The 25,774-nt window shown below is 39.3% G+C and overlaps 1 protein-coding gene across 1 annotated transcript in view; it reads right to left on the bottom strand.

Moving 5' to 3' along the window:
- Positions 1-5,819: 5,819 nt before the first annotated feature.
- Positions 5,820-25,774, bottom strand: part of LOC150076136 (uncharacterized) — a 33,758-nt gene continuing 13,803 nt past the window's right edge. Inside the window, exons 2-5 of the mRNA XM_090387264.1 lie at positions 22,725-22,930; positions 18,559-18,693; positions 16,798-16,949; positions 5,820-5,967 (exon numbers count right to left, since the gene is read on the bottom strand). Of these exons, the coding sequence (XP_090243390.1) occupies positions 5,820-5,967; positions 16,798-16,949; positions 18,559-18,693; positions 22,725-22,930 (641 nt within the window). The remainder of the gene's footprint in view (positions 5,968-16,797; positions 16,950-18,558; positions 18,694-22,724; positions 22,931-25,774) is intronic.

Below are 25,774 nucleotides of genomic sequence, written 5' to 3'. Positions count from 1 at the left end.
CCATAACTAAAGCAGACTGGGAGCTCTTCAAGAACTCCTTGACTGCAAAGGTAGAAAATAATCAACAGACGCTGGGCCAATAGAGTGATCCTGACTCATGCTAATGCAAAGTAACAGAAATTATTAAAAGTGCCAGTGCAACAGCTATGAAAAGAAAAATACCCACTGCCTGGTGGACACCTGAGATTCAGCAACTAAGGAGAGAAGTAATTAAAAGAAGGAAAGACTTCCAAAGAGCACGGAGGACCTGGCCAGCTGCAGAAGTTGAAGTGCTTAGGCAGCACTACAGAAATATCAGGAATCGTTATACAGAAACTATCAAGAAAAGTAAAAAGAGATCATGAGAGCGTTTGGTCTCCACAACAGGAAATGCTAACCCCTGGGGGTGGTTTACAAAGTGACCATCAACAAACTCCCCAGAGGCGAAGTTTTAACATCCACTTGGACACTGCAGGGTGTGCTTACCACAACTTGGGAGCAATCAATGGAAAATATTCTCGGCGTTATTTTCTAGGACCCAGCTATACCGTTCCAACAAAAACAGCACCAATTGTGCCAAGAAAACCAGAATTATGACACAAACAGCAGGAGCCCCCTTTCTCATGGGAGGAGCTCCTGGTAGCCGTCGCAGAGATCAAAACCAAGAAATGTCCAGGGTTAGATCTGATCGAGCCAGAAATTGTTAAAAAGGTAGCTGAATATACACCGAACCTTCTTCTGGATCTGTATAACTGCTGTATGGAAGCAGAAAATAACCAAACTAAATGGAAGACAGCAAATATTAAGTTAATTCTGAAGAACCCAACCAAACAGTCAGAGAATTCAGACTCGTATACACCCATTGTACTTCTATTAGTGGTGAGTAAACTATACGAATGATTACTGATTAAAGAATTTCCCAGCACTACGAAGCAGCAGGGTTACCAGCGGTGAACCCATATGGGTTCAAACCAGGTTCCTCCATGATAGATGCATTGAAAAACCTGCTCATTGCTGCAAGGGAATGCAGCAGGAAATACTTCCTCCTGATCTCCATCGACTTCGCCGGGGCATTTGACTCACTTTGGTGGCCGAGTGTCCTTGGCAGGCTGAGGGAGGCCAGGGTGCCAATAAATCTATTCAGCACCATAAAAGATTACCTATCACAGAGAAAGGTCGAGTTCAATACCTTTACAAGACGATAGTAAAACAGATCTACACAGGCTGTCCGCAGTGGTCTGTGCTGGGCCCATTGCTCTGGAACATTGTCTTCGATGAGTTCTTGATGATGGACCTGGGGAAAGTCAAATCCCAGGCTTTCGCGGACGACCTCATCCTTACAGTGGAAGCAAACTCTAGAGCTCAGCTTGAGACACTGGCCAACCATGCCCTTTGACTGCTTCAAACCTGGGCAGCAAAGAACTTTCTGACGATATCACCTGCGAAAACCTCATCCATTCTCCTTAAAGCCTCTCTCGACCTACGTAGACCACCCCAAATTAAAATTGATGAGAGCACGATAAAATTGGCGCCACAGCTCAAATATTTAGGTATTCTCCTAGACAGCAAACTATCCTTTCAGCCACACCTTAAATACATCAGAACGAAGATCAGGTACTACTCGGCCCTGGTAGCCAGGGTCTCACGTAGAGACTGGGACCTCAACAAGAGAACTCTGCCACTCTATTATAAAACAGTTTTAATCCCAGCAATCTCGTATGCTTCGGCCATGTGGTACGATAAGACCACGCTAGCAGTAAATAGAAGAACGCTAGATTCTACCCAGCGATCCATCCTCTGCGCCATAACCCGCACCTGCAGTACAGTGAGTACTCTAGCCTTACAAGTAATAGCAGGAACGCTCCCACTAGACCTAGAAATCGTTAGAACTGGAATGCTCCATTACCTTTCCAAAGGAGTCCCAGTTACCTTCCTGAATTTTACAACTGATCCCACTAATAATAGGAAGGCAGAAAAAGTATGCCTACAGAACCACCTGCTGCAGGAGTGGCAAAACAGATGGGCTGGTACCACCAAGGGAGAGATCACGCGCAAGTTTTTTCCACAGACAAATAGAGTATACCCGAAATCACCATCATGGTTCTTCCCAGGACTTCATACAACATACTAAATAACAGGGTATGGCCCCTTCAATGCAAAGCTCGCTGGCTTCAGACTCACAGAAAACCCACATTGCACTTGTGGAGAGATAGAAGACTGGAACCATCTTATGTCTGACTGTCCCATCTACGAAGACCTAAGATGCATTCTGATTACAAAAGTGAGATATCTTCTAAGAGGACAAGAATTTCTCCTCCTTGAAACGGAAGAAGATTACAAAGCATTGTCACGATTCGCCCAGAACTTCATCGCGAGAAGAAGGGTGCAAATTGCCATACACTGAGGAAAACAGGAAATGCCACCCGACCATGACAACCCAAAGACAAAACATATCACCAACCAACATTTCTTCTCTTTAAACGGAAGAAGATTAAAATCGAACACTTGATGACAGACTGCAAGCGCAACCTCAACAACCTGGACGGGACTTGTCCCAGGAATGACCCACAACCCTAGAAGTTGACATCTCTTTAGAAGAAGTAGAACTTAAATAGAAGACCTACCATGGACTTGACCTCATTGCAGCTCTTCTGCCAACACCACAGGAGATCCTATACCCGTGCTCTCTTGCACAGTACACTTTCTTTCCACTTCCCTGGGGAGGGGAGGAGATAGTTTCACTGTCTCTTCCCATCCTTGCCCTCCTTTTCCTCCTGGTGGGCCATGGGCCTGCCCCACTGACCACAGGGGTCACCTCCTGTATCGAACCCTTACTTCCCGTTTCTTTCCCCCAGCCTGCCGTCTCCTGTTCACTTTCACAGCGTAACCCCACACAGTCTAAATTTAAATTTGAAACTTTGACCCGGGGTCGCCTTACCTATTGGCTCCATATTTCTGACTTTCCCCTCTACTCTGCCTAAACACAAGCGACCACCCCATAAAATGTCAAAATTTTTAAAAATTGTCAAAATTCCTACTGAATACGAAAACCCCTTTCGGCCTAACCTTTCAGCGACTGTTTCCCAATACTATTAAATTATTATTATTTTTTTGATTTACTTATTTTTTTATTTTATTTATTATTTATTATTATTATTATTATTATTTTATTTATTTTATTTTATTTTATTATTTTTTTAGGTCCTTGCCACTGAAATCTCAGGAAATTAGGTAGCAGGACCTGCCAGAGTAAATATCTAAATACTGGTGTACCTGGTCTGCCTCCACGAGGCATAGTGTGGACTACGTTGGGTCCCAGCAGGGGTATAGCGGCTAAATGGCCAGGAGAACAACGATACACGACACTACACTTACAAAATCCATACACTTTTAAATCTCTGGCCTTTACAGTGTTCTGTATCACAAGACAATGTATACCACGCGGAGATGGGGGGAACCCCTGGTGCCGTTAGACACTATACACTATACATGAAATGTGGCAAAAGAACACAACGATTGATAAAGGAACAATTAAGATACAGAACACAACGATTGTTCTTGAGGAACAAGTAAGATACAGATATTCATTTTGTAAAATGGTACTAGAACGGATAATTCGGATAACGCTTAAGTTGGCTAAAAATTCTTTAGCATTTCGCGGTCATCGGGAAGGATTTTCGGAAGATTACAACGGCAATTTTTTTTTTTTTTTTTTTATCGCAAGTCCATTTACTTTCCTACTGTTATGAAGTAATGAAATAAATTATTAATAAGCCATCTGGTTTAGTAACTTATTTAATTCCCACTATCCAAAATGAGTTAATAGAATGTTTAGGTACCAAATTAACAAAAGCATTAACACTCAAAATTAATTCAGCACCATTCTATTCACTAATTTTAGATACTACTCAAGATCTCACAAAAAAAAAATCAGTTAAGTGTTATTGTACGTCATGTTCACATAACTCGCGACGAAAATGAAAAATTCAAAGATTTTGAAATTTATGAAACGTTTTTAGGATTCTATGACATGAATGATCATTCTGCAGAAATGATGCTGGATAATATAATGAAAATATTACACAGAATAAATATTCCCGTTTAAAAATGTTTTGGTCAGGGATATGATGGGGCTAATGCCACGAGTGGGGTGTATAATGGTGTGCAGTCAAGCATTAATGGTTTCGCAAATATAAAAGCACGAAAAGTAACATTTTAACTTTTTTCTATAATTTATGTTTGTCAAATTGTGTTTAATAAGTAGTATCATATTGTAATATTCATTTTCATATTTCTGATGTTTGTAAAATTATAAAGAAAACGTAAATAAAATACATATTTATGTTATTAAAATGATTCAACATTTTTTATTATACCTAATTAAAATTTATTTTAATAAAAATAAGGGCCCAAAAAACTTAGCTACGCCACTGTCTGGAAGCCTCATTTTAGGAAGGATGTGGATCTATTGGAAAGGAGATAAAGAAGAAGAGCAATGAGATTACAGACTTTCCAATAAAGGCTATTGTAGAGAATTGTTGCTCTTGGTAACTAGGCACCTGCAAGAGATCTATTGAGTTGTTTAAGGCTTTGAATGGATGGTTAAGCTAAATCAGATGGCATCCTTCCACTTGCACAGACAGCAGTCATGAGACATATTCAAACTGAGGATGAATGGTTGCCGGACAGATATGCGTAAATTTTACTTCAGCCAGAGGTTAGTTGATTGTTGGAACAAACTTCCATCTGATGTACGAGTGGGTAGTTTGAATAAATTCAAGGAAGAATTAGACAAATTGTGAGGAGGGGATGGACAGGTGATATGGGAAGTGGTTTTTTTTTTTGACAATGATGCCACTACTTGCTTGTCACTACTATTACTGATACTGAGGGTGTTGGACTAAAGGAGTTCAAGTACTCTAAATTAAAGTATATAGTTTATCACTAGTATTAAAATTAGAGAATGTAAACCAAAACATGATCTGAAGCAGGTATCATTAGTTGAATCATTCGCTGCTATTCAGATCATTTACTTTTATGTTAGGCACCCTCGTCTGGATGTATAATGTTTGATTCACTTCACTTTGTCTACTATTTTGAGAATCGAGACAAAAATCCGATACCATCTTCACCAGCTTATCAGAACAAATATCTGCATGTCATTGAACAGTGAAACTCAGAAGTAGCTTAATACCTATTACACTGGAGGAGGGATTCCTACAATGCAATTAGTCTTTCTGAACTTTGACTTATTTGTATTTTACAAAATAAATCGATATCTGCTGATCTGCTCTTGTAAAAATTATATTAAGATAAATCAAATAAAATTTAAATGAGTTCCAATGGGGATGCACTGGCAATTTTTGGTCTTTGTACATTGTATGCGCCACAATTTTATAAAAGGAGCAGTTCATAATGATGGTGGTTATTTTTCAAAATTTGCAATAATACAGTACTAATAAATTAGAGATAATTATATTATCAGAGAGAATATTAGAAAGAGATAATTAGACAAAGAAATGTAGCAAATAGAACGTAGATATTCAATGGAGAATTAGAAATATAAAGAAAAACTGAATAATGGCGAGTTGTTGTGGATAGTAAATGTGGGAAAGAGATGAAACTGGAATTTTATTGTATCCAAAGTGTTTTCTTGTCAGCTGCAATCATTATTATACAAGAAATAAAAACTTATTTATTCTTAAAGTTGAACTTTATTTACAAGACTATATAGATCTTAAATTCGAACAAATACACGTTTAATTCGCTTTCCTCAAAGAAATTTAATAACTCGGAAAGACGTAATGTGATTCCACTGTTCAGTTCGCGATAAAAATTATTCATGAAATTTTTTTGTAAACTCCATTATCACGTTCCTTAGATCTCTTCTTTACAGCGTCATCTCCCAATAATTCCATAAGATTAATGCAAACAGGAAAAGCTTTGCCATCACACATCCTCCAGTTATGCAAGAACTGTTCACAAATTCTGAAAAACAAGAATAGATTAAAAAATAATAAATATGAATATGGTAATCCCTAATCATGGAGAATCAGCAAGCTATGTTCTTATTTTCTCATTCACAGAAGCATGATCATAAAATCACGAGACTAAATTTGCAATAAACATAATATCCCTCTTAAGTAGCAGTGCCCATTAGAGGTCAAAGCAATTTACTTGAGGAAATTAATTTCAAAATCCCAAAAAAATGATATCCCTCATTCCACATTAAGATTTCTCAATTTAATACTAACACTTACTTAGATTAAGTCACTTGATATGATATCCAAATTTAATAAATAACCATAGTTCGAACGATTTCACCTCTCTTAATCAATTCAAAAAGTGATTGCTTAAATTATTAATAAATTAATAGATTTCAATACACGATCACCGCTAAATAATTTATGAATAGTTTATAAATCGCTTAATGCTTTAAAACTCTCTTCAATTTGTCTGTGATATTACTGATGATCTCTTTTATCAATTGTCTGTAATTAGGCTTATTACAAAAGTACAATAGGTTTAGAAATAATTGGTACAGGACAATGAAAATCTTGTACCCGAAATATACCAATCAGCACATGTGTATATGAAAATTACACTGCTCGACAAATTAAAAGAGCACGTAGAAAACGTGGTGTAACTCGTGCAGCTTGCGATGAAGTGGAATAAAATTTGGTATGGCGGTGTACCATAGAATAACGATGAAATGAGAAGAAAGCGAGAAACTTCGGAAAGATATAAGGGACATTTATAGGGATTGCATAAGAATTACCGAAAAAGTCACATTACAGAAGTCGATATAAGATGTTCGAAAATATGGTTACATGGCATCAGTATGGCAAATGATCCCCTCCAAAGACTAAATAGGCCTAACAGCGTTCAACCTTACTCGATATAAGGGTGTCTATAAGATTCTGTGGCAACAAACCCCTTCTTTCACCAGCGAAGACCTTAGCTCACCAAGTGACTGAGGAGTTGGCTGTCGGCATGTAATGCGACGCCCAAGGGTGTCCCACGCATGTTCAATCGGATTTATGTCTGATGATCGTGTTGGCCACGGCATTCATTGAATATCTCAGTTTCAAGATGTTCCTCCACCACTTGAGTTCGATGTGCAGTGGCATTATCCTGCATGAAAGAAATTCTGAGGGCAGAACTGTACTCCATTTGTCAGGGCTCCAAGTTACATCTTCATGGCACCAGTTTTGACGAGTTCTGCTGTGGTTTGGGGTTAATGGGTATACAAATCACTGGCTTTCTTGCGTAGAGTCCACTTGAATTGAACCTTTATAACACAGTCCGTTGGAAATATTTTCACCTGTGGCTGCAGCAACCTCAATAAACAGTTAATGACAGACCGTCGTAGGGTTCCGTCTTGCAATCAGAGCCAGACAACAATCCGCTAGCCTCAGGAGACCTTGGCCAGCTCTTCTTGTAATGGTTCCTGTCTCCTGGAACTGCTTCCATTGTACCGAAACAACACTGCATGACATATTACGCCAACGTACCATTTCCGCCTGTGACTGCCTGGCTTTAAGTTGTCCACCAACCCACCACTTCAAAGAATGATCTAAACCAGCGGTTCCCAAACTGGGGTCCACGGACACCTGGGGTTCCGTATACCAGTTCCGGGGGTTCGCGAAACGATCCTCTGGAACTGGTCAAATTATTCGTTCTATGTATAGCAAATTGATCATAAATAAAGTTATTATTATATATTTATGTAAACAACTCAACTTAAATAAGAATAAAGTTGAGTTGTTTTAAACATAAAACTTTGAATTTTCTTTAGAGAAAACCCAGTGTTCACACTGGTGTTCAAAGAAAGTGCATCACCTAGGAATTTCACATTTCTAATCCTTTTTCGCTATGATATGTTACATTAATGACTAGCGTCACAAATAGAAATATAAACAAAAGATATTTATTAATAGTTAAGGGAAAGCTAAGTAATATTTGACAGGTGCTCTCGAAATATTCCAAAATGAGCATTTGCAACCTTTATAGAACAGTTTTGGTAAACACGACAATTATGGCTGAAATGTTATCAGAAACCCACAATTTGCTTCAGTTTATCAATTTAAATGGAAAACAAAATTAAAAGGTCACCAGGTTCAAACTAATATTAAGTTGAACCGCCTCAGGCCCTGGTGACAACAATACACCACCGAGGCATTGACAAGATCAATTTCTGAAGATAATCAACTGATAGTTCGTGGTTCCAAACACCAATTATGGCTTCCTGAAGTTCACGAAGAGTCTTTGGTTTCTTTCTGGCAACTGCAGATTCCACACGATGCCAACAGGTCTGTTTCTATAGGATCAGGTCCGGGCTGTTTCCTGGCCAGCTAACAATTGTAATGGACCGTTCTTCCAACCATTTTTTTTCACCTGTAACAAATGTAAACACATTACCGTCGAACCTCTAATGCAGAAATTAAGCCAAAGTAACTAGTAAAGTGTAAGGGCGAAAAAAGCAGGCACCTAGAGGTGCCTACTTACACTTTTCACCCGATGACAAAGAGCAGAGTCATCCTGAAAGATGCAGTTACTTGGCAGGTTGAAATGGTTGGCAGCAATTTGCCTTCCAATATAGCCAGATATGTATTTGCAGCCAGACGGAACCTTTTTTAAACTGCAGGTGACCTACTACTTAAGGCATAAGCGCTTCAAAAGGCGGCCCTGTTTTGGCGTAGAGACTCGTTTGCGTCCGGTTCCTTTTTTCCTATCGGCAAAACCAGTATTCTTGAATTTGGAAAGAAATATACTCACTGTCGACTGATTACAAGACACTCTATAAGCAGTATGAGGGGAAGAACATCTTTCCTCACGTAAAGCAACAATAGCACTCTTTCTTCGTGGCGTAAACTGCACGTAACTCGCCATCCTGACACGAGCAAGGAATGACTGCAACTCTTGCAGAGCGTGCTTATATAGCTGAAAGTAACAGCTGATGCAATATTACTGGCCGCCGTAACCTAGTGGTCAGGCGCGCGGGTGCATAAGTACACGTGCCTTGAGTGACCGGGGTTCAAGCCCGTGACTGCTGAATACGGTGCTGTTTCTTGTATTCAATCTATCATGCGAACTCCTCTGACCCTTTGGTCGTCCCGGAGTATAAACAGAAAATTTATTTATTTATTACGTCATCGCCTACGCGTGTCATTCTTATCTGATGCAATCTGTAAGAAATATTGTCATACACTTACGTTATTCGGGCGACAATAACAATTTTAAGGGGTGATGCACTTTCTTTGAACACCAGTGCACACACACACACACACACACACACACACAGAAACATATATACAGTACTGTATATATATACAGGGTGTCTCAAAAATATTGGTACAAACGTTTAGGGGAGGTAGGTAACATCTAAAGGAATGTGAATCGCATAGAAACCCATAACCGGAAACGTCACCGTAAGTCGGTAGACAGCGCTGTTCGTCAGTTCGCGAGAGGGAAAATTTCTGGTTTACTCATTCAAGCAGTAGTCGCCGCACGAAGAGCATGCATCGATATACGAACTGTGAGCTGGCAGACATGCACCTAGTGTATGGATTAGCAGAGGGCAATGGACGAGCCGCTCAACGAATTTATGGAGAACGCTTCTCAGACAGACATGTACCGGACCACCGTTTGCACGTATGCATCAAAATTTGTGCGATTAGAGGTAACAGGAGTAGTGCGGGCAAACCACGTTCGACGCGAGCTCCCGCCATGGAAGAAAGTGTGTTGAATGCCGTCCAGAATAATCCTACTACCAGCACACGTGCCGTTGACTCTGCCTTAGGAGTGTCTCGTTGCAGTGTACAGCGTGTCTGTCACGACGATTCCTTACACCCTTTTCATCTCCAAAGGGTTCAGTTACTGCTCCCCCAAGATCATCCTGCACGTGTGGCTTTTGCGCAGTGGTTTCTCCAAGAAAGTGTTCAAGACTTGAATTTTCCAGCCTCTGTTTTGTTCACGGATGAGGCTTATTTCACTCGGGAAGGCTTATTCAATCAGCACAATGCTCATGTGTGGGCTCACAACCCACATGGTGTGCGCCTCCATGCGGCACAACATCGCTTCGCAATAAATGTGTGGGCAGGTATGGTCGGTGACTGCTTAGTCGGCCCATACCTGTTACCATCCTGCATGAACTCCGCTAAATATCGGATCTTTCTTGAACAAGTTCTACCAGGGTTACTTGACGATGTTCCAGCAAATGTGAGACGCAGCATTTGGTTTCAACATGACGGGGTGCCTTCCCATTATGGAAGGTGTGTTCGTGACCATTTGAACAGGCGTTTTGGGCGTCGATGGATTGGCCGTGGTGGACCCGTTGCCTGGCCCTCACGCTCACCTGATTTATCGAGCCTTGATTTCTTTCTGTGGCGGCCCTCAAATCTATCGTGTATGAATCGCCTGTGGAGACGGAAATGGATCTCATGGCGAGACTCGTCTGCGCTGCTGCCACTGTCAAAGAAACTCCAGGTGTGTTCGACCGTGTCCGCCAATCCATGCTGCGTCGGTGTCACGCATGCATCGCGTCTCGTCTCATGGTGGAACCTTCGAGCATCTGTTGTAACATCATGAAATGCATCCATCTCGTACTCCGCTGTTAATATTATGTCAAATAAATGTTTGCCACTAATTACTGTCTTGTGTCATTTCTGCTTCTTGTGCCTCTGCTACTACTTTCCCGTAACGTTTCCGGTTATGGGTTCCTATGCGATTCACATTCCTTTAGATGTTACCTTCCTCCCCTAAACGTTTGTACCAATATTTTTGAGATACCTTGTATATATATATATATATATATATATATATATTTCACTCGGGAATTTGTATGCCAGGATGATTACTATATCAAATATTCGCCTTCGGCGACACTATTCACAATAAAATATTATATTCATGAAAAATATTTTACTGTTAATTTTGTCGAGCAATGTAATATCCAGCAGAGGAGTGTATAAACCTTAATAATGTAATATCCAGCAGAGGAGTGTATTAACCTTAATAGGGATGTGTTTAGCCCCTGGCAGCTAAAGTAATCTGAGGCTGTTAGACTGTGTAAGTGGCCCAGTAGTGTTGAAGCCCACTCTCACAAAAGAGCACTTTGAAACACATGTACGATTCTGGGGAAGTGTTGAACGGCTATAAATTTTTCTCCTGAGAAACCGATACAAGTCCAATCGGAAAAATTCAAAATGTTCTCTATCAGTTACCCTCTATGGAGGAGAAGAGAATTATGAAACATTAGAAGGATCTGAACAATAATACACCATAAAAAATTTGACATTGGATTTGAGGATTTATTTATACATATCAGAGAAGTCACAGATTCTCCCTCCGGGATGTGGTGCTTCATATATGCGTTGGACATTATGTCTGAGCAGATCAGATCCCTCTCTCTTCAGATGACGATATACCTGCAAAAAAGAGGAAGACCCAGAAGTAATCCGTGAACATTAGGAAAATAATGCCAAGTAATATTCTTACTTGCATTAGAGATTCATTTCTCTTTGCTTCATTCCGGCCAGTTTAAATCGTGGGATTCTAAAGCCAGTTTCTAAAAGCCAAAATATTTTAAAGATTACTTCTGAATGACGTCGTTTCTGTTTTACATTTAATGTCCAGTGCTATTTTTAGAGCTATAATATGCAAGTTTGGCACGTGTCCTACGTGATGAGTACTACTTCTCTAGAGAGGCAAATTTCACATTGCCACCCACTAGAAATTTACGTGAATCACAAACTACTCTCCTGGAAACAAAAAATATCGTTAGTTCTTTTCAACAATCTCAAAAGCAACGTGAGAATCCATTGCGAGTTCGGCCTAGCTGTTAGGTTACTCTTCCATTAAGGCATTCAGCCCTCTCTTCTGTATAGTCCTTTTCAGATACTTTATCTAATATGTTGCTGAAGTCAGACTGACAGGTCGATAATTTCCCACTTCACTTTTAGAGCCACCCTTATGTATGGGAGATACATTTGCACTTTTCCAATCCAAGGGAATCTCCCCAGAGTCTAGTGATGCTCGCATAACCAGCCTCAGTGGTTCAATGCACTCGCTTGCCGCCTCTCTCAAGATTATAGGGTATATTCCATCAACTCCAGGAGCCTTACTAGTCTGTAGGCTTGAAAGTTTTTTCATTAAATAATCTTGCGAAATTTCAATATCATTAATTACATATTTTTTAACTTTGCTCCCACAATTTCCCATTGCCACAAAAGGCTTTTCATTTGTAAATATCGATGCAAAATAACTGTTGAGTTCATCTGCAACGGCAGCTGGTGTATTTATTACTATCCCCTTTCCCTTACGTAAAGGTCCGATCTGGTTTGTCCTGCTCTTCTTGGCATTTATATATGTGAAGAATTCCTTATCCCCCCTCTTTGCTCTGTTTGCTAGTGATTTCTCATAAACTGCCTTTGCCTGTCGAACCTTTTCTGTGGCTCTATTACACACCACCTTGTAGCTGTTATATGCTTCAGTACTTTTTATTGCTCTGTAACGTTTCCATGCCACCTTTTTCTGCTCAAGTAATGTGGCAACTTCACTATTCATCCAACTTGGAACCCTTCTCGTGGAGTATTTTTTTAATGGTATATACGCATTCAAGGCATCTGTGATTAATGTTTTAAAAGCGTACCACAGTTCAATTGTATTCATTCTCTGCGCGATATCTACCCAGTTAATAGAGGCCATGTAGTACCTTAAGGCATCGTAATTTCCTTTTCTGAAATTAAACCCCATTCCTTTGCCTTTTACTTCTGCTACCTCTCTCGTCATCATCCACCGTAGAACTCCGTGATCACTTCCTGCTACTGGTTCCTCTACTGTCAGCCCTGTTATGTCATCTGATTCATGTGTGATGATGAGGTCTAGGATATTCTTTTCTCTAGTACTTTCCCTGACATGTTGATACAAATAACAGTCATCTAGTTGATTTAAAAATTTTGTTCCCCATGTCGAGTTTCCTTCCCATTTACTCCAATCAATTAGAGGCAAATTGAAATCACCCATAATAAGGCATTGACGCTTACTTGCCCATTCCATTTGCATGTAGAGGCTTTTGTCATAGTCTTCACAATCACCTGGTCTGTAGATTACGCCTACTCGCATTGTACCTTTGTTTCCAACTATCTCACACCATACAGACTCTATACTAGCATGTGAAATGTCTGAATCTGGGAAAGCTATCGTCGCACTCAGGCTGCTTCTGATAAGAAGCATTACCCCACCACCCCTTCTATCTACTCTATCCTTCCTAAATACATTATACAAGCCGTACTGAAACTCATCATCCCCAATTTCCGGGTGGCACCACGTCTCTGTAAGCCCTATTATGTCCGCGTTACTTGTTTTAACCAGCAGTTCGAATTCGCTCATTTTATTGACGACACTTCTAACATTACTGTATAAACAATTAAGATTTACTGTTCTTGTATATTTAACAACCCTAACACAACCCTTGAAGTTATTTAGGCTCTCTTCCCTGATATTAGCTACCTGCTCACGTGAAACGTCTTTTCCCCCAGAACATCTAGATAATACGTCCAGTTGGGGTAACAGATAAGAACTCTTAAGGTATGTGCAAGAGTTACATTGACCAATATTATCAGATAAACGCGTGTCAGTATTACCCACATCCCCCCTAACTAGCAGTTTCCCTGAGCCTTTAAGGTATCCTCAATAATACTGGCAAAAACTTTTGCACCACCTTTGTTTAAGTGTATCCCGTCTCTACAAAACAAATTCCTTCTACCTACAAGTGTGGGCCATGCTGATAGAAATTTACCCCCTAAAGCCTTGCAGATTCCTTCAAGTCTTGAGTTAATCCACAAGGCTCTTAACATATAATCCCTCCTATCGTGTCTGGGCAGAATTGCAGACACATAGACATTATGGCCTAGCTCGCGACATTTCCTCAGCATGGTCCTGTATTTTTCCAACAAATCGTCAGATCGTGTACGTTTAATATCGTTTGTCCCCACATGAATAATAATATTTTCTTTACCCCCTTTAAAATCTGACAGTCTGTTGGTGACATCATCAATAGTTGCTCCCGGCAGACATACCCTGGTTCTGCTCCACCTATCTTTATTACAAAAAATATTCCCCGTTTCTCTGACAATGGAGTCTCCTAATAAAACAATGTCCTTTCTAACCAGGGTAGTTTGCACTTGGCTTTTCTGTTTTGAGGCTCGAATCGGGTGTGCATCACTTGGTAGATTGCTGGAGTTTTGAGTCCCTGACGAGCTCCCAGAAGCATTATTTTCGAGGGCAAGCACTCGTTTTTTCAGGGACTCAAATTGTTCCATCAGTGCACCAAATTGTAATTTAAGATCGGTGCACTCCTTACATCGATCACAAAGAAAAGAATCCCCAGGTGAGGTAGGATTAGTCACCAGGTCGACCTTGGAAAACATTCCACAGGTTCCACAACGGATTAAATCATGACTCACCCGTAAATCGCCATCTGCTATTTCCGTGTGACTCACGATACCCTGTGACGTGTTTAAGGCAGATCTCGTAACAACCATTATAAAATTAAATAAATATCAATGAAAGTAACTTTAAAAAATTATATCTATAATATTATTAAAATCAAACAGTTACAGGAAAACCTATAACAAAATAATCCAACAATATTTAAATAAATCAAATATTTAAAAGCACTATCCAAAAGTAAACCACTTAACTGAGGAGCCCTGTCTAAGCGCGTCCGCTCACCTCGAATGCCAACGTACGGAAAAAAGGAGTAGTAGGGAAAATCATGGAGGCATTGATCAAGGGTGGAATTCAGGATCATTTGGATAGAATTGAAATTCTCAAGGATACTCAGCATGGTTTTGTAAAGGGAAAATCATGTTTAACAAATCTGGTTCGCTATTTCGAAAGGGTCACTCACGAGCTGGATTTAGGGAATAATTTCGACATTGTTTATTTAGATTTCAGCAAAGCTTTTGACTCAGTCCCACATGAGCGGTTGCTTTATAAGCTGGAACAGCTCGGAATCACTGGGAAAATCCTTAGATGGATAGAAGGATGGCTTCAGGGCAGGAGGCAGAGGGTTGTGATAAATGGCTATTCCTCAGATTGGGTTGATGTAAGAAGTGGGGTTCCCCAAGGATCAGTATTAGGACCACTGTTGTTTTTAATTTTCATAAACGACATTGATGAAGGGATAGAGGGCGTGATGTCTAAATTTGCAGATGATGTTAAAATTGGTAGAGTAGTTAATGATCACTGTCAAGCTGAGCTTCTTCAGAGAGACCTAGATAGACTTCAAGAATGGTCAGAAAAATGGCAGCTGTGTTTTAATCCAACAAAGTGTAAGGTATTACACCTGGGAAACAGTAATCCCAAAATAACTTATTCACTTGGTGGAGTTCAACTAAACCCAGTACTGGAGGAAAGGGACTTGGGTGTTACGATACGGTCAGACATGAAATTCTCTGAGCATTGTAAACAGGTTGCAAGGAAGGCCCATGGTGTCCTATCGATGATCTATCGAACTTTTGCAAGTAGAGATAGGGACGTGATAATCCCATTATATAAGGCCTATGTTAGACCACACTTGGAATACTGTGTTCAAGTATGGAGACCGCACCTAAAGAAAGACATCGAGCTTCTTGAAAGGGTGCAAAGAAGGGTAACTCGCCTGGTGAGATCGGCAAAAGGGCGTCCTTATGAAGAAAGACTTCGAATATGTGGGTTGCAGAGTTTGGAAACTAGACACCTTAGAGGAGATTTGATTGAGGTGTTTAAGGCTCTGAGAGGCATCAGTAAACTGAATGAGGACAAAATTTTCAAGATTATAAATGATGCTAGAACTAGGGGACATAAATTCAAGTTACGCGGGGAAATGTTTAGATTGGACTGCAGGAAGTTTTATTTTAGCCAGCGAGTTATAAATTACTGGAATAAGTTGCCTTCATGGGTGGTAGAGGCCGACAGTTTGGGGAAATTCAAAGGTCATCTGGATAGTACTTTCGGGTAAGGGAAGCGCATAGGATGATAGGATTAATTTCCTTTTTATTTAATTTTTAATTTCATTTTATTATTTTTATTTCTTTATTAATTATTATTATTTATTTATTTAATTTTTGTTTTTATCATTGTTTTGTTCGGATTTTTTTTTTTTTTTTTTTTTTGGCTGGTGCAGCATAAGCCATAGGCTTTCTTGCACCATACGGCCGTTACTAATACTAATACTAATACTAATACTAATACTAATATTTGCAGCCTAGTCAGCTTGATACATTGTCATCTGAAAGTCGTTCGGGGCAGTCTAGATTCGTAAACCTGAAGAAGTTTAAAAATAGCTTTTCGTGAGATGGGAGGAATTCTTTGGCCTTTTTTCACACTTGGACTGAAAGTTTTAGTCTAAAGTGAACTCTTCTTGATTTTTTCTCCTGGAAAAATGGGTTTTTATCCCAGAAGTGGAGCAATCCAATAACAGAATATGTGCAGTTTTCACACACGACATACTAACACCTCGTGGCTTTTGGTTCCTTAGCACAAACTCTAAAGACCTCTGTCCTATAGATTTGTAAATAAAGAAAAAAAAGAAATCATTTACTTTTTAAATATTTACTTTTTAAAAATAACATTGGTTTTAAAAACTTCAGCAACAGTGGAGCATATTGCGAAACCCATGAAAATATTCAACTGTAACTTCGCAAGTAGATGGACTTAATGAGTACTACGAACTTCTACCTGCAAGGCTTTTCACAGTGTAGGAACAGATGACGGTTGCGTGACCATACATCTCACTCACTTCCCGTTTCCCCAATCCAACTGGATACTCACAGGTGATCAAATGGATTGAAGTGAGGTGAATTTGGAGGCCAATCGAGATCGATGATATCTTCACAGTGTTCCTCAAACCACTTGTGCATAGTGCGGGACCGATGACACAGCGCATTATCATCTTGGAAGATCCCGTTTCTGGCCGGGATAAACTGCAACATGGCAAAGTGCGCATGGTCTCCTAAGAGTTTCACTAGTGAGCTCTACAGGCAACTGCCTGTAGAGCTCACTAGTGAAACCTTGGTCCATAAGTACCAGGGGTCCTAGATCTTGATAAAAAAAACGTGCCCCATATTAAGCAACAACCGTATATAGTGGGAATCATGCACGATAGATCCATAGACTCGGGTTGCTTTAGCCACACACGAAGACACCCATCGGCGAGTTGCACCAGATATTTGGACTCATCCAGCACACTCGTTTCCAGTTCTCCAATAGCACACTGTCGACGATGATCAGCGATGAAGAGAAGATGTCTTTTGGGTCGTCTGCTGGGGAACACCATACGTCTGAATGTGTGGCGCATCGTCATTTGGGATATTGTTCTTGCATTCCTCATATTGTGTTACGATGTTAACTGTCGGACAGTGACCTGTCATTGAGCCCACACAACACGCTGTGCCTTTCGCTCATCATGAACCGTTACAGTTCTGTCGGTGGTTTGACCTGTTCGATACCATTCTTTGTAGGCCTTAACCACAGTGGTACGTGAGCAACCGACAAGACATGCCATTTCCAATATGGAAGCACCCGACGCATTGGCTCCCACAATCATGCCCTTTTGAAACTCTGTGATATCTGTACTACGTCTCATAACTGCTACTTTATCACTTTGACTTGCATGACCAGATGCAAATTACCACTGCTCTGTCCCACGAAACTGTTCGACTTTTTATATTGCGACTATGCGGCATAGTCATTTACGGATGGGGTGGTCACAATTCAGTGATCACGGTGTGTGTGTGTATATATATGTGTGTGTATTCGAAACTTAAGCAAAACAACAAGATACACTGCCCAGGATTAAATACTGATTTAATCAGTCTTCAGATTTAATAGCTACCAATTTAATCTTTCACTTAGTCATAAAAGTCAAAGCCATGTCTCAATCTGCACTACACTCATTTTTAGTCTTTTATTATTATTATTAGCCTATGATGCAAGGAAGCCTGAAGCTTATGCTGCACCAACCTAAAAAAATTCCCGAGTTACCCTGAGAAAGAGAGAAATAGAAAGGAATCACGATGAAAGAGAAGAATGATGATATTATAGAGCTCTGTGCCATCACAGAAAACCATGGTGAGTTGAAGTAATGTTTATGAGCCTCATCACATAAGATACAACACATGTCCATGTTAAGTTAAGTTTTAGGAATTAGTGTGTAGTATGGGAAGAGTTATTTATTTAAAATATAAGAAGGGCAACTCGTTGTGAAGGATTTTAAAATATGAGATGTTACAATAATGATGTCAATGCGCAAACTTCGTTTGTATAAAACATTTAACTGTGAAGTAAAGAAGCAAATGCAACAAATAATGTCATAGTTTGACGCTTTCTGCCCTAAAATATTATTTGTCTAGTGTAGTTAAATCAGAAAGTATGAACGGTACATAGTCTAATCAATTTTAAATTCAACTACGTTTAAGTCTCTATCATTCTGACTCTTTATTAATGAACATTTGCTCATTCCTTTTTTGCATACAGACATTGTGGGAATCATTGTTAATAAAATAAATAATCTAGTTTTATATTTTTACATACCTGCAATGTGCATTGTCTTTTCTGCAGTGACTGTTCGAAAGATGGAGCATCAGCTGACACTTCGCATTTAAATCTACCTGCGGTGTTGTAATGGGCATGCTCGATATAAACTGTGCCATTACTAGATTTCTTCATCTGGAAATAAAATTAATCTTGACTTTAAAGTGAATAGGTATGGAAGCTAAATACTTCTGAGCACTTAACCACTCTTCAGATTTAATAGCTACCAATTAATTTAATCTTTCACTTAGTCATGAAAGTCAAAGCCATGTCTCAATATGCACACAACCAGCCCTAATGACATATAAAGCTTGGCTAGCGTGAGCACCTTTAATGTTTGAGAATAGTGAAGTGTTCCTGCTGACATCTACCAATATACCTAGACTTTTGTAAGCGTTTTGTACTTGGACATCAGGAAAGCTCTGACATAGTCCCTCATGAAGGCTGCTATATAAACTGGAACAAATTAGGATCACTGATGAATATTCGAAACTGGATTACCGGCTACCTAAAAAGACAGGAGGATTATCATACGTGATCAGTCTTCAGTATGGACTAGCATGATAAGTGGAGTTCATCACAGCTCAGTGTCGGGCCTCCTCCTATTTGTAATTTCCCATAATGATACTGATGAGAGTATCCACGGGAAGTTGTCAGTCTGTTGACGATTTAATGCCGCAAAGAGTAGTTAGCAATTCCAGCCAGTCCACCGGCAACTTGGAGTCACGTATAAACTAGGACGAATGGAGCTAAAATTGGTTCATGATGAAAAAGATTCAAGGGTTACGAGTCAATCAGACATGAAATTTCCATGCTGTGTAAAAAGGCGGCTGGAAAGCACAAAGGTATAATGTTTCGTGATTCACATGACTTTTACTGGTAAGAGGAAAGATGTATCATTGTCCCTCTATAAATGATAGAGGGTATTTGTAACACTGCATTCAAATTTGGAGACTGCACCTAAAACGGCCATTGAGCTTCTGCAGAGGGTTCAAAGAAGGATGAGCAGAATTAATGATGAGTGCAAATCAATGCACATATCAAGAACGGCTTAGAAGGTGTGGACGGCCAACTTTGACAACTAGATATCTACTGGGAGTATAATTTAGGTGTATATAAAGCACTGACGGAGTTGAGTAAAATGAATGGGGAAGGTCTGTTCTCTCTCGTAGATGAGACAAGAAGCCAAAGGCACAAATATAAAATTTCAGGGAATGACAGAAGACTGGATCTCATGAAGTTCATCTGTTTTAAACGGCCAAACCCCATAATAAGTTGCTTTCCGAACATGGCAGAGGCAATGAGCCTGGCTAGGTTCAAAGCTGAATTAGATGGCGTTAGATTTTTTTTCTTTTTGGTTGATGTAGGAAAAGGCCGCTTCCTTGCATTATTTAGCCTTATTAATACAGTGCATGCCATTTATTGTGATCACTTCGGGACATAGCTTAACTTATAAGAATAATGTTTGAATAATGAATAATAAGAACAATAACTGAAGAAACTAGAATGCCGCTGTTTACCATTGTTTATTGACGCAGTGCGGAAATGTGTACATAAGAAAGATGGAAATTGATAGAAAGAAAACAGTAAAATGAAACAATATTGCTTTAATTTGACTACTCACGCCCTCGTGGGTAGCACATTTGGTATAATCACCTTCCTCCCCACTCGGGGCAGAAAAGACCTGCGTTCGAAATCCGTGTATGAGGCGAGAAATTTTTATGGGCCCTTTTTCACAACGTGACCGAGCTAGTCGGTCTCAGGCTAGGGCAGCATAGTTTATCATCAAGCAAACAGAAAATCGACCAAAGAACACTTGCAATTTACAGAAATATTACATGCAGTGCAATATGGGGCCTAAATTAATGATGCGCCTAAAACCATATTACAATCAACTTGACTGTCCACTAGTTCTTCGAGAAAGTCATTAATAAAAAATGAAACTGCCATAATATTTCTGGATATCCATACAAACCATTAAAAAAATAAAGAAAATAAAATCAAGAATTAGAAAACGATTAATGCTCTGCTGTAAAAGAATCAGATTGATAGCAGTACAGGTATAATAGTTTCTTTCACAGAGTAACGACACCGGCAACCATACGAAGTGTATGAAGCAACAGCAGTAACTAGCCACGCAACGTGTCGAAGTTCAAGAACAAAAAATCGGGATGTTTCATAATCATTTCCACTGCATATGTGTAGACTGCAAAAAAGCAAAAATGCAATGACAAAAACCGAAGCACTGATTACAATAAATGATGTTTGCTTTTTCGGTGCGTTTGTATACTTCTGATCGAGACTTCATAAAAGTGATAACATTATCCACGATCACAGCGGTGCGCACTGCACTAATATTTATAATAACATATCATCCCAACTGTGGCCCGACTAACTCGACAGGGTGTGAAAAAACCACTGTGATAATCGTGAGTGAATAAGTAAAGTCAAAATATGAAAGCATTCTCAGATTTCTCCATTATAAATGATTGCTTTTGAAATGAATTTGAATAACTAGTCAAATGAAAGTAATTTAACGCTGCATTCAAATGCAATGTCAAACCAATTGATTAATCAACTAATAAAGCTTAATCATAACAATCTTGAAAATGCCAACTAAAATATTATTGAATGCAGTGAATAACAAGCTGGTTTTTAACCAGTAATGTTATGAAGCACTACTTCTTAGCATTAATCATACTTCCATATTGCAGCAGCTTTGTTGCTCCTGCTGTATTTTTAAAGTTTTCACAAAGATGGCTATCAGTTGGATTCAAATTCGAGGAATGTGGGTTTCATTAAAGTTCGCCACATGTGCAGAGTGGAACCATCCCTGTACAATCCCTGTCCTATGTTCACTGTGGCTCGTTATCCTACAACATTCCGTTGTGGGTCTGGTATGTAAACAATGCAGGAAGAACCTGACTCACAGCAATACTTACGAGGTTTTACAATAAAATACCAATTCTATCATTAACCTCCATTTAATATCAAAAACAGGAGGTCAACATGGCTTTTAGAGTAACGTAACAGCATCATTCTGGAAGCCATGAAATGACAGCAAATAATTTCAGCAATGTTTCCATGAATAATGAGAATAGGAGACACTAGGGTCAATTGTGACATTTTTCAGAATAGAATAGAATTTATTTCAATAAAAATAAATACAAAAAATGGTCATCAGAGAAGATCTCTTCCTCCTTGTGAAGGGTTCTATACGCAATATGCTTGGATACAAGCCTTTCTGTAGATCCAGCAAATTCTGAAGCAAGTTGCCGTGCTGTGAAGTCTGTATGGTGCCTGGCAGTTAGGACCTGATAAATCATCTTGCGTGTACAATTATTCGATCGATTGCTTTTTACTGGACGAAAAACCGGAGTGGAAAAGGCCAGGTTCGTATCCTTTCAATGATGCTAGGAAGTTTTATGGGCTTTTTTCATAATGTGTCTGATCAGTCAGTCTCACGGGTTTTGGCCCGGAAATTTGGGTTTTTATTTCAAACAAACAGACAAATCGACCAAAGAACTCGTATACAAATATACGGAACGATATCGTCTAAAATCCTATAACCACAACAGAAATTCCTTCGCTTGAGGCAGACTAACTGCCACATTGTGAAAAATCCCCATTAAATTCCTCGCGCCATAAAAGGGATTCGAATTTTCAGACCTTTTCTCCACGGTACAGAATGGTGATGATTATAACCACTGTTTCACCCGCGAGGACTCGTACAGATCAATAGATAGAGAGAGAGGGAGAGTATACATGTTTTAGGTGTGGTTCCACAGTCTTGCAAAGTCAAGGCATTTTCACAATGATGGCCATCTTGGAATCGACAGTGCGAGCGATACTCAAAATAGGATTCTGAAAACACCGTTTTTATTTGGGTACGCTATTTGCATGTTGTAACAGATTGTGCACAACTTTTTTTAAGGGACCAGACAGAGATTGTCTAGTCCCTTAAACCGAAGAATAATTAGTCCAATTTTTATTGTATTTAAAATTGTATTCGGTTTTTGTGTTTGTTTTTCAGCTTTTATCCCTGCTTCGCACGGTACAAAGTTTTTCCCTCCCAACCACGTACAAATTTGCTTGTTGTACTACTGGCTTGCAGAATAAATCACCTTATAGTAAATTAAGAATTTCTTCTTCAGCGTGCAACTTACATTAACTTTAATGCCCTCAAGAGGAAAAAACTGTGCAGAAGGTCGTTCAGAAGGCACAAATCTGAAGAATTCCATGTCATTCCGGTACCACTTTATTGAATACAAAGTTTCACCTTCTAGTTCATAATCACACGATAACAAGGTGGCGTGACCATCAGGAACTGACGTTGGTACGTGTAAAGATATCAGCCTCAGGCTCTTCACAGCTAAAAAAACACAAAAAAAGACATCAAAATTTTTTTCATACAAATGTCTACAAGCATACAGAGTACTGTGGCAGAATAAAATAAGAACCATGACATATAGTGAACGAGCCTTGAACATTTTATTCTTCCAGAGCATAAAGAGATGTATTAAGAAAAAAAAAACATACACATACAAGATAGATGAACCAAACAAAGCCCCACCACTGATTTTGTAAGCAGTACGCATGTTGATTAATAGGTGTCAGCATTGTTCTGATTACCTATTAGTACATAATTATAAGAACATGTACTTTAGAGATTTCTCACTTTGTTCGAGACCGGAAGCCTATTGTTTCTTTCGAGTTCATGGGGAAGTGCTTTAAACTACTCTGCTTTTTCTTTGTATTCATGGTAAAAGATAAGTAATCTACGTTATATACAGGATGGCATAAGACCCCTTTCCACTTTTAACAACTCTAAACCTACAGATCGTATCGAAAAACGGTTTTTTTTGCGTGTAATCAGTATATGTGGAATTTTTTAAACAATTAAAAATTAGTTTGAAATTTGGTCGCCGGGTCTCGCTAAGTGTTTTAGAAAAATGGAAACATATTTAGGGAATTATATTCAATTATATACTCGCAAATTAGTTAGAAAAATAACACAAACGTAAAATTTTCACCACTCTTTATGGGCGATCAAATCTCTACGTGCCCATTATTATTTCCTAATAAGCAATCAAGATGTCACATTCTGTTCCCCAATCTGCCTTGAAATTTTCCGATGGAACTTCCCCTGCAGGAACCTTTTGTTTTGTATTATACATATGATGGTACTGTCACGTGTTGATATTTGTAAAATCTACCAATATGGAACGTTTTGTGTTCCACATTAGTAGCTTTCACAAACGTTTGTATTTCCAAGAAAGTTTCAAGAACGTTCCGTTTTATATTGCATAATGCTATAACTTTAGTGTTACTTGTCCTCCGGTTCGGGTTTCCCGGAACATTAGACTTGAATTTTTGTAGATTGTAATTTTCAGGAAATATATGAAGGGAGGTTGTTCCAGAAAACGGTAGTTGAAGCATAAATAAATGAGGAAGAAGAATCGTTGGTTCTGTAAGTTTGAAATTGGACAGTAAAAGGATGCTGACTAGTTGCAGCACTCTCTCTCTCTCTCTCTCTCAAAGCAGTTTACACTGCTTTGAGAGAGAGAGAGAGAGAGAGAGAGAGAGCGGAATTATAGAACCTAATTCAGAAGAACGGTGCCCATGGAAGTATCTATAGAAAAGGTATACAGCAGAAACAGAACCTCTTTGAGACAAAGAGTGCAGAGACTCTATTAGAGATGAGTCCTTAATTAGCCTGACTGTTCTCTTTTGAGTGGAATCTAAAAGCCTGAGAGAGGTTTTGGGGGCACCGTCCCAGATGTTGTAATAATTATAATATTCCATGGTAGGGCGGATTTGTGATTTCTACAGAGTGAACAGTTGTTTGGAACAGTGTTTATATAATCTTGCCTAGAAATCAGAGTGTCATTGAAGATAAGCATATGAGAAGAAGAATCCTTTTTGCGAGCTATACGGCAGGACTCAGTTTTATAAGGATTGAAATCAACTAAGTTATCTTTTCCCCACTGGAGATCAGTATTTAAGGAACTGGTAGTGGATATTCGAGAAGTCGAAGCTGTTTGTGCAGGGCAAGGTTACTCAAACTGAAAGGTGGAACGCAATGTGCTATCATCAGCAAAACTATGGATATGATTTCTGGTCAATGGAAGAAGGTCATTAATATTAAGAGGAAAAGAGTGGGAAAAAGAACTGAACAGTGGGGAAGACCAGCATTAGTGAAGAAGTTAGAAGACAGAGAGCCATTAACCATCACCCGCATTAAGCGATCAGAGAGAAAACTGGGTACCCAATTACAGAAAACAGTTGGCAAACCATAAGATGGAAGCTTATTTAGAAGACTTTTATGCCAAACAGGATCAAAAGCCTTTGAAATGTCAAGAGCAACTGCTTGAGTTTCATCAAAAACATTTCCATTGAATTTGTCCATGAATGGGTAACATAAGCCAGATTATCACTAGTGGATGGACGCTGACGGAATCCATACTGGCGATCATTGATCAGATGGAAGGTTTCTAGATAGTTTAAGAGTTGGCAGTTAACTGATATCTCCATTACTTTAGAAAGAGCAGAAGTAATTGCAGTTGGACGATAATTGGAGGGGAGAGATTTTTCATCCTTTTTAGGAATTGGTTGGATATGAGCAAATTTCCAAGCAGAAGGGAAAGCACCTTTGGAATAAGAAAGTGAAAAAAGGTGATACAGAACAGGAGTAAGTTTAGGAGCACAGGTTTTGAGAGCAAGTGGAGAAATACCATCAAGATCTGTAACTTTCTTAGCATTAAGATTGTTCAAAATCATTCTGACCTCCTTTTGACGGAAGACCAAAGGAGGCATTGAATGGAGTGTACTGAGAATTGTACGAGGTGGTTTACCAAAAACATCAATATACGAGTTGGAAGAAAAGTAGGATGCTAGCAGGTCAACTTTATCTTTGGCTGAAGTGGCAATAGAACCATTTGGTTTTAAAACAGCTCGGAATAGAGATGGGCAAAAGCTGCTGCCAATAGCTTTGGCAAGAGACCAGAACGTTCTGCTACCATTTGGATAAGAAAGTCCTTTGCTCTAAGCCTGTTCAAAATCTAGTTTGGGCTGATTAATAACTGCTTTACAATTGTTGCAAGCTTTGGTTTAGGCAGAAAACGAACCTAGAGATTTGGATACATAGAGAGTGTGGGGCCGACCGGGCTAGCCAGGTGAGTAAAGTGCCTGCCTGCTTGGCAACCCAAAGGTCGCG

The sequence above is a fragment of the Mastigoproctus giganteus genome, chromosome 13 (genome assembly GCF_048544385.1).
Source record: "Mastigoproctus giganteus isolate SK-2022 chromosome 13, ASM4854438v1, whole genome shotgun sequence".
In the NCBI taxonomy this organism is placed as follows: Eukaryota; Metazoa; Arthropoda; class Arachnida; order Uropygi; family Thelyphonidae; genus Mastigoproctus; species Mastigoproctus giganteus.
Note: the sequence above shows the minus strand (reverse complement) of the source record. Positions and strands in the feature narration are given on the sequence as shown.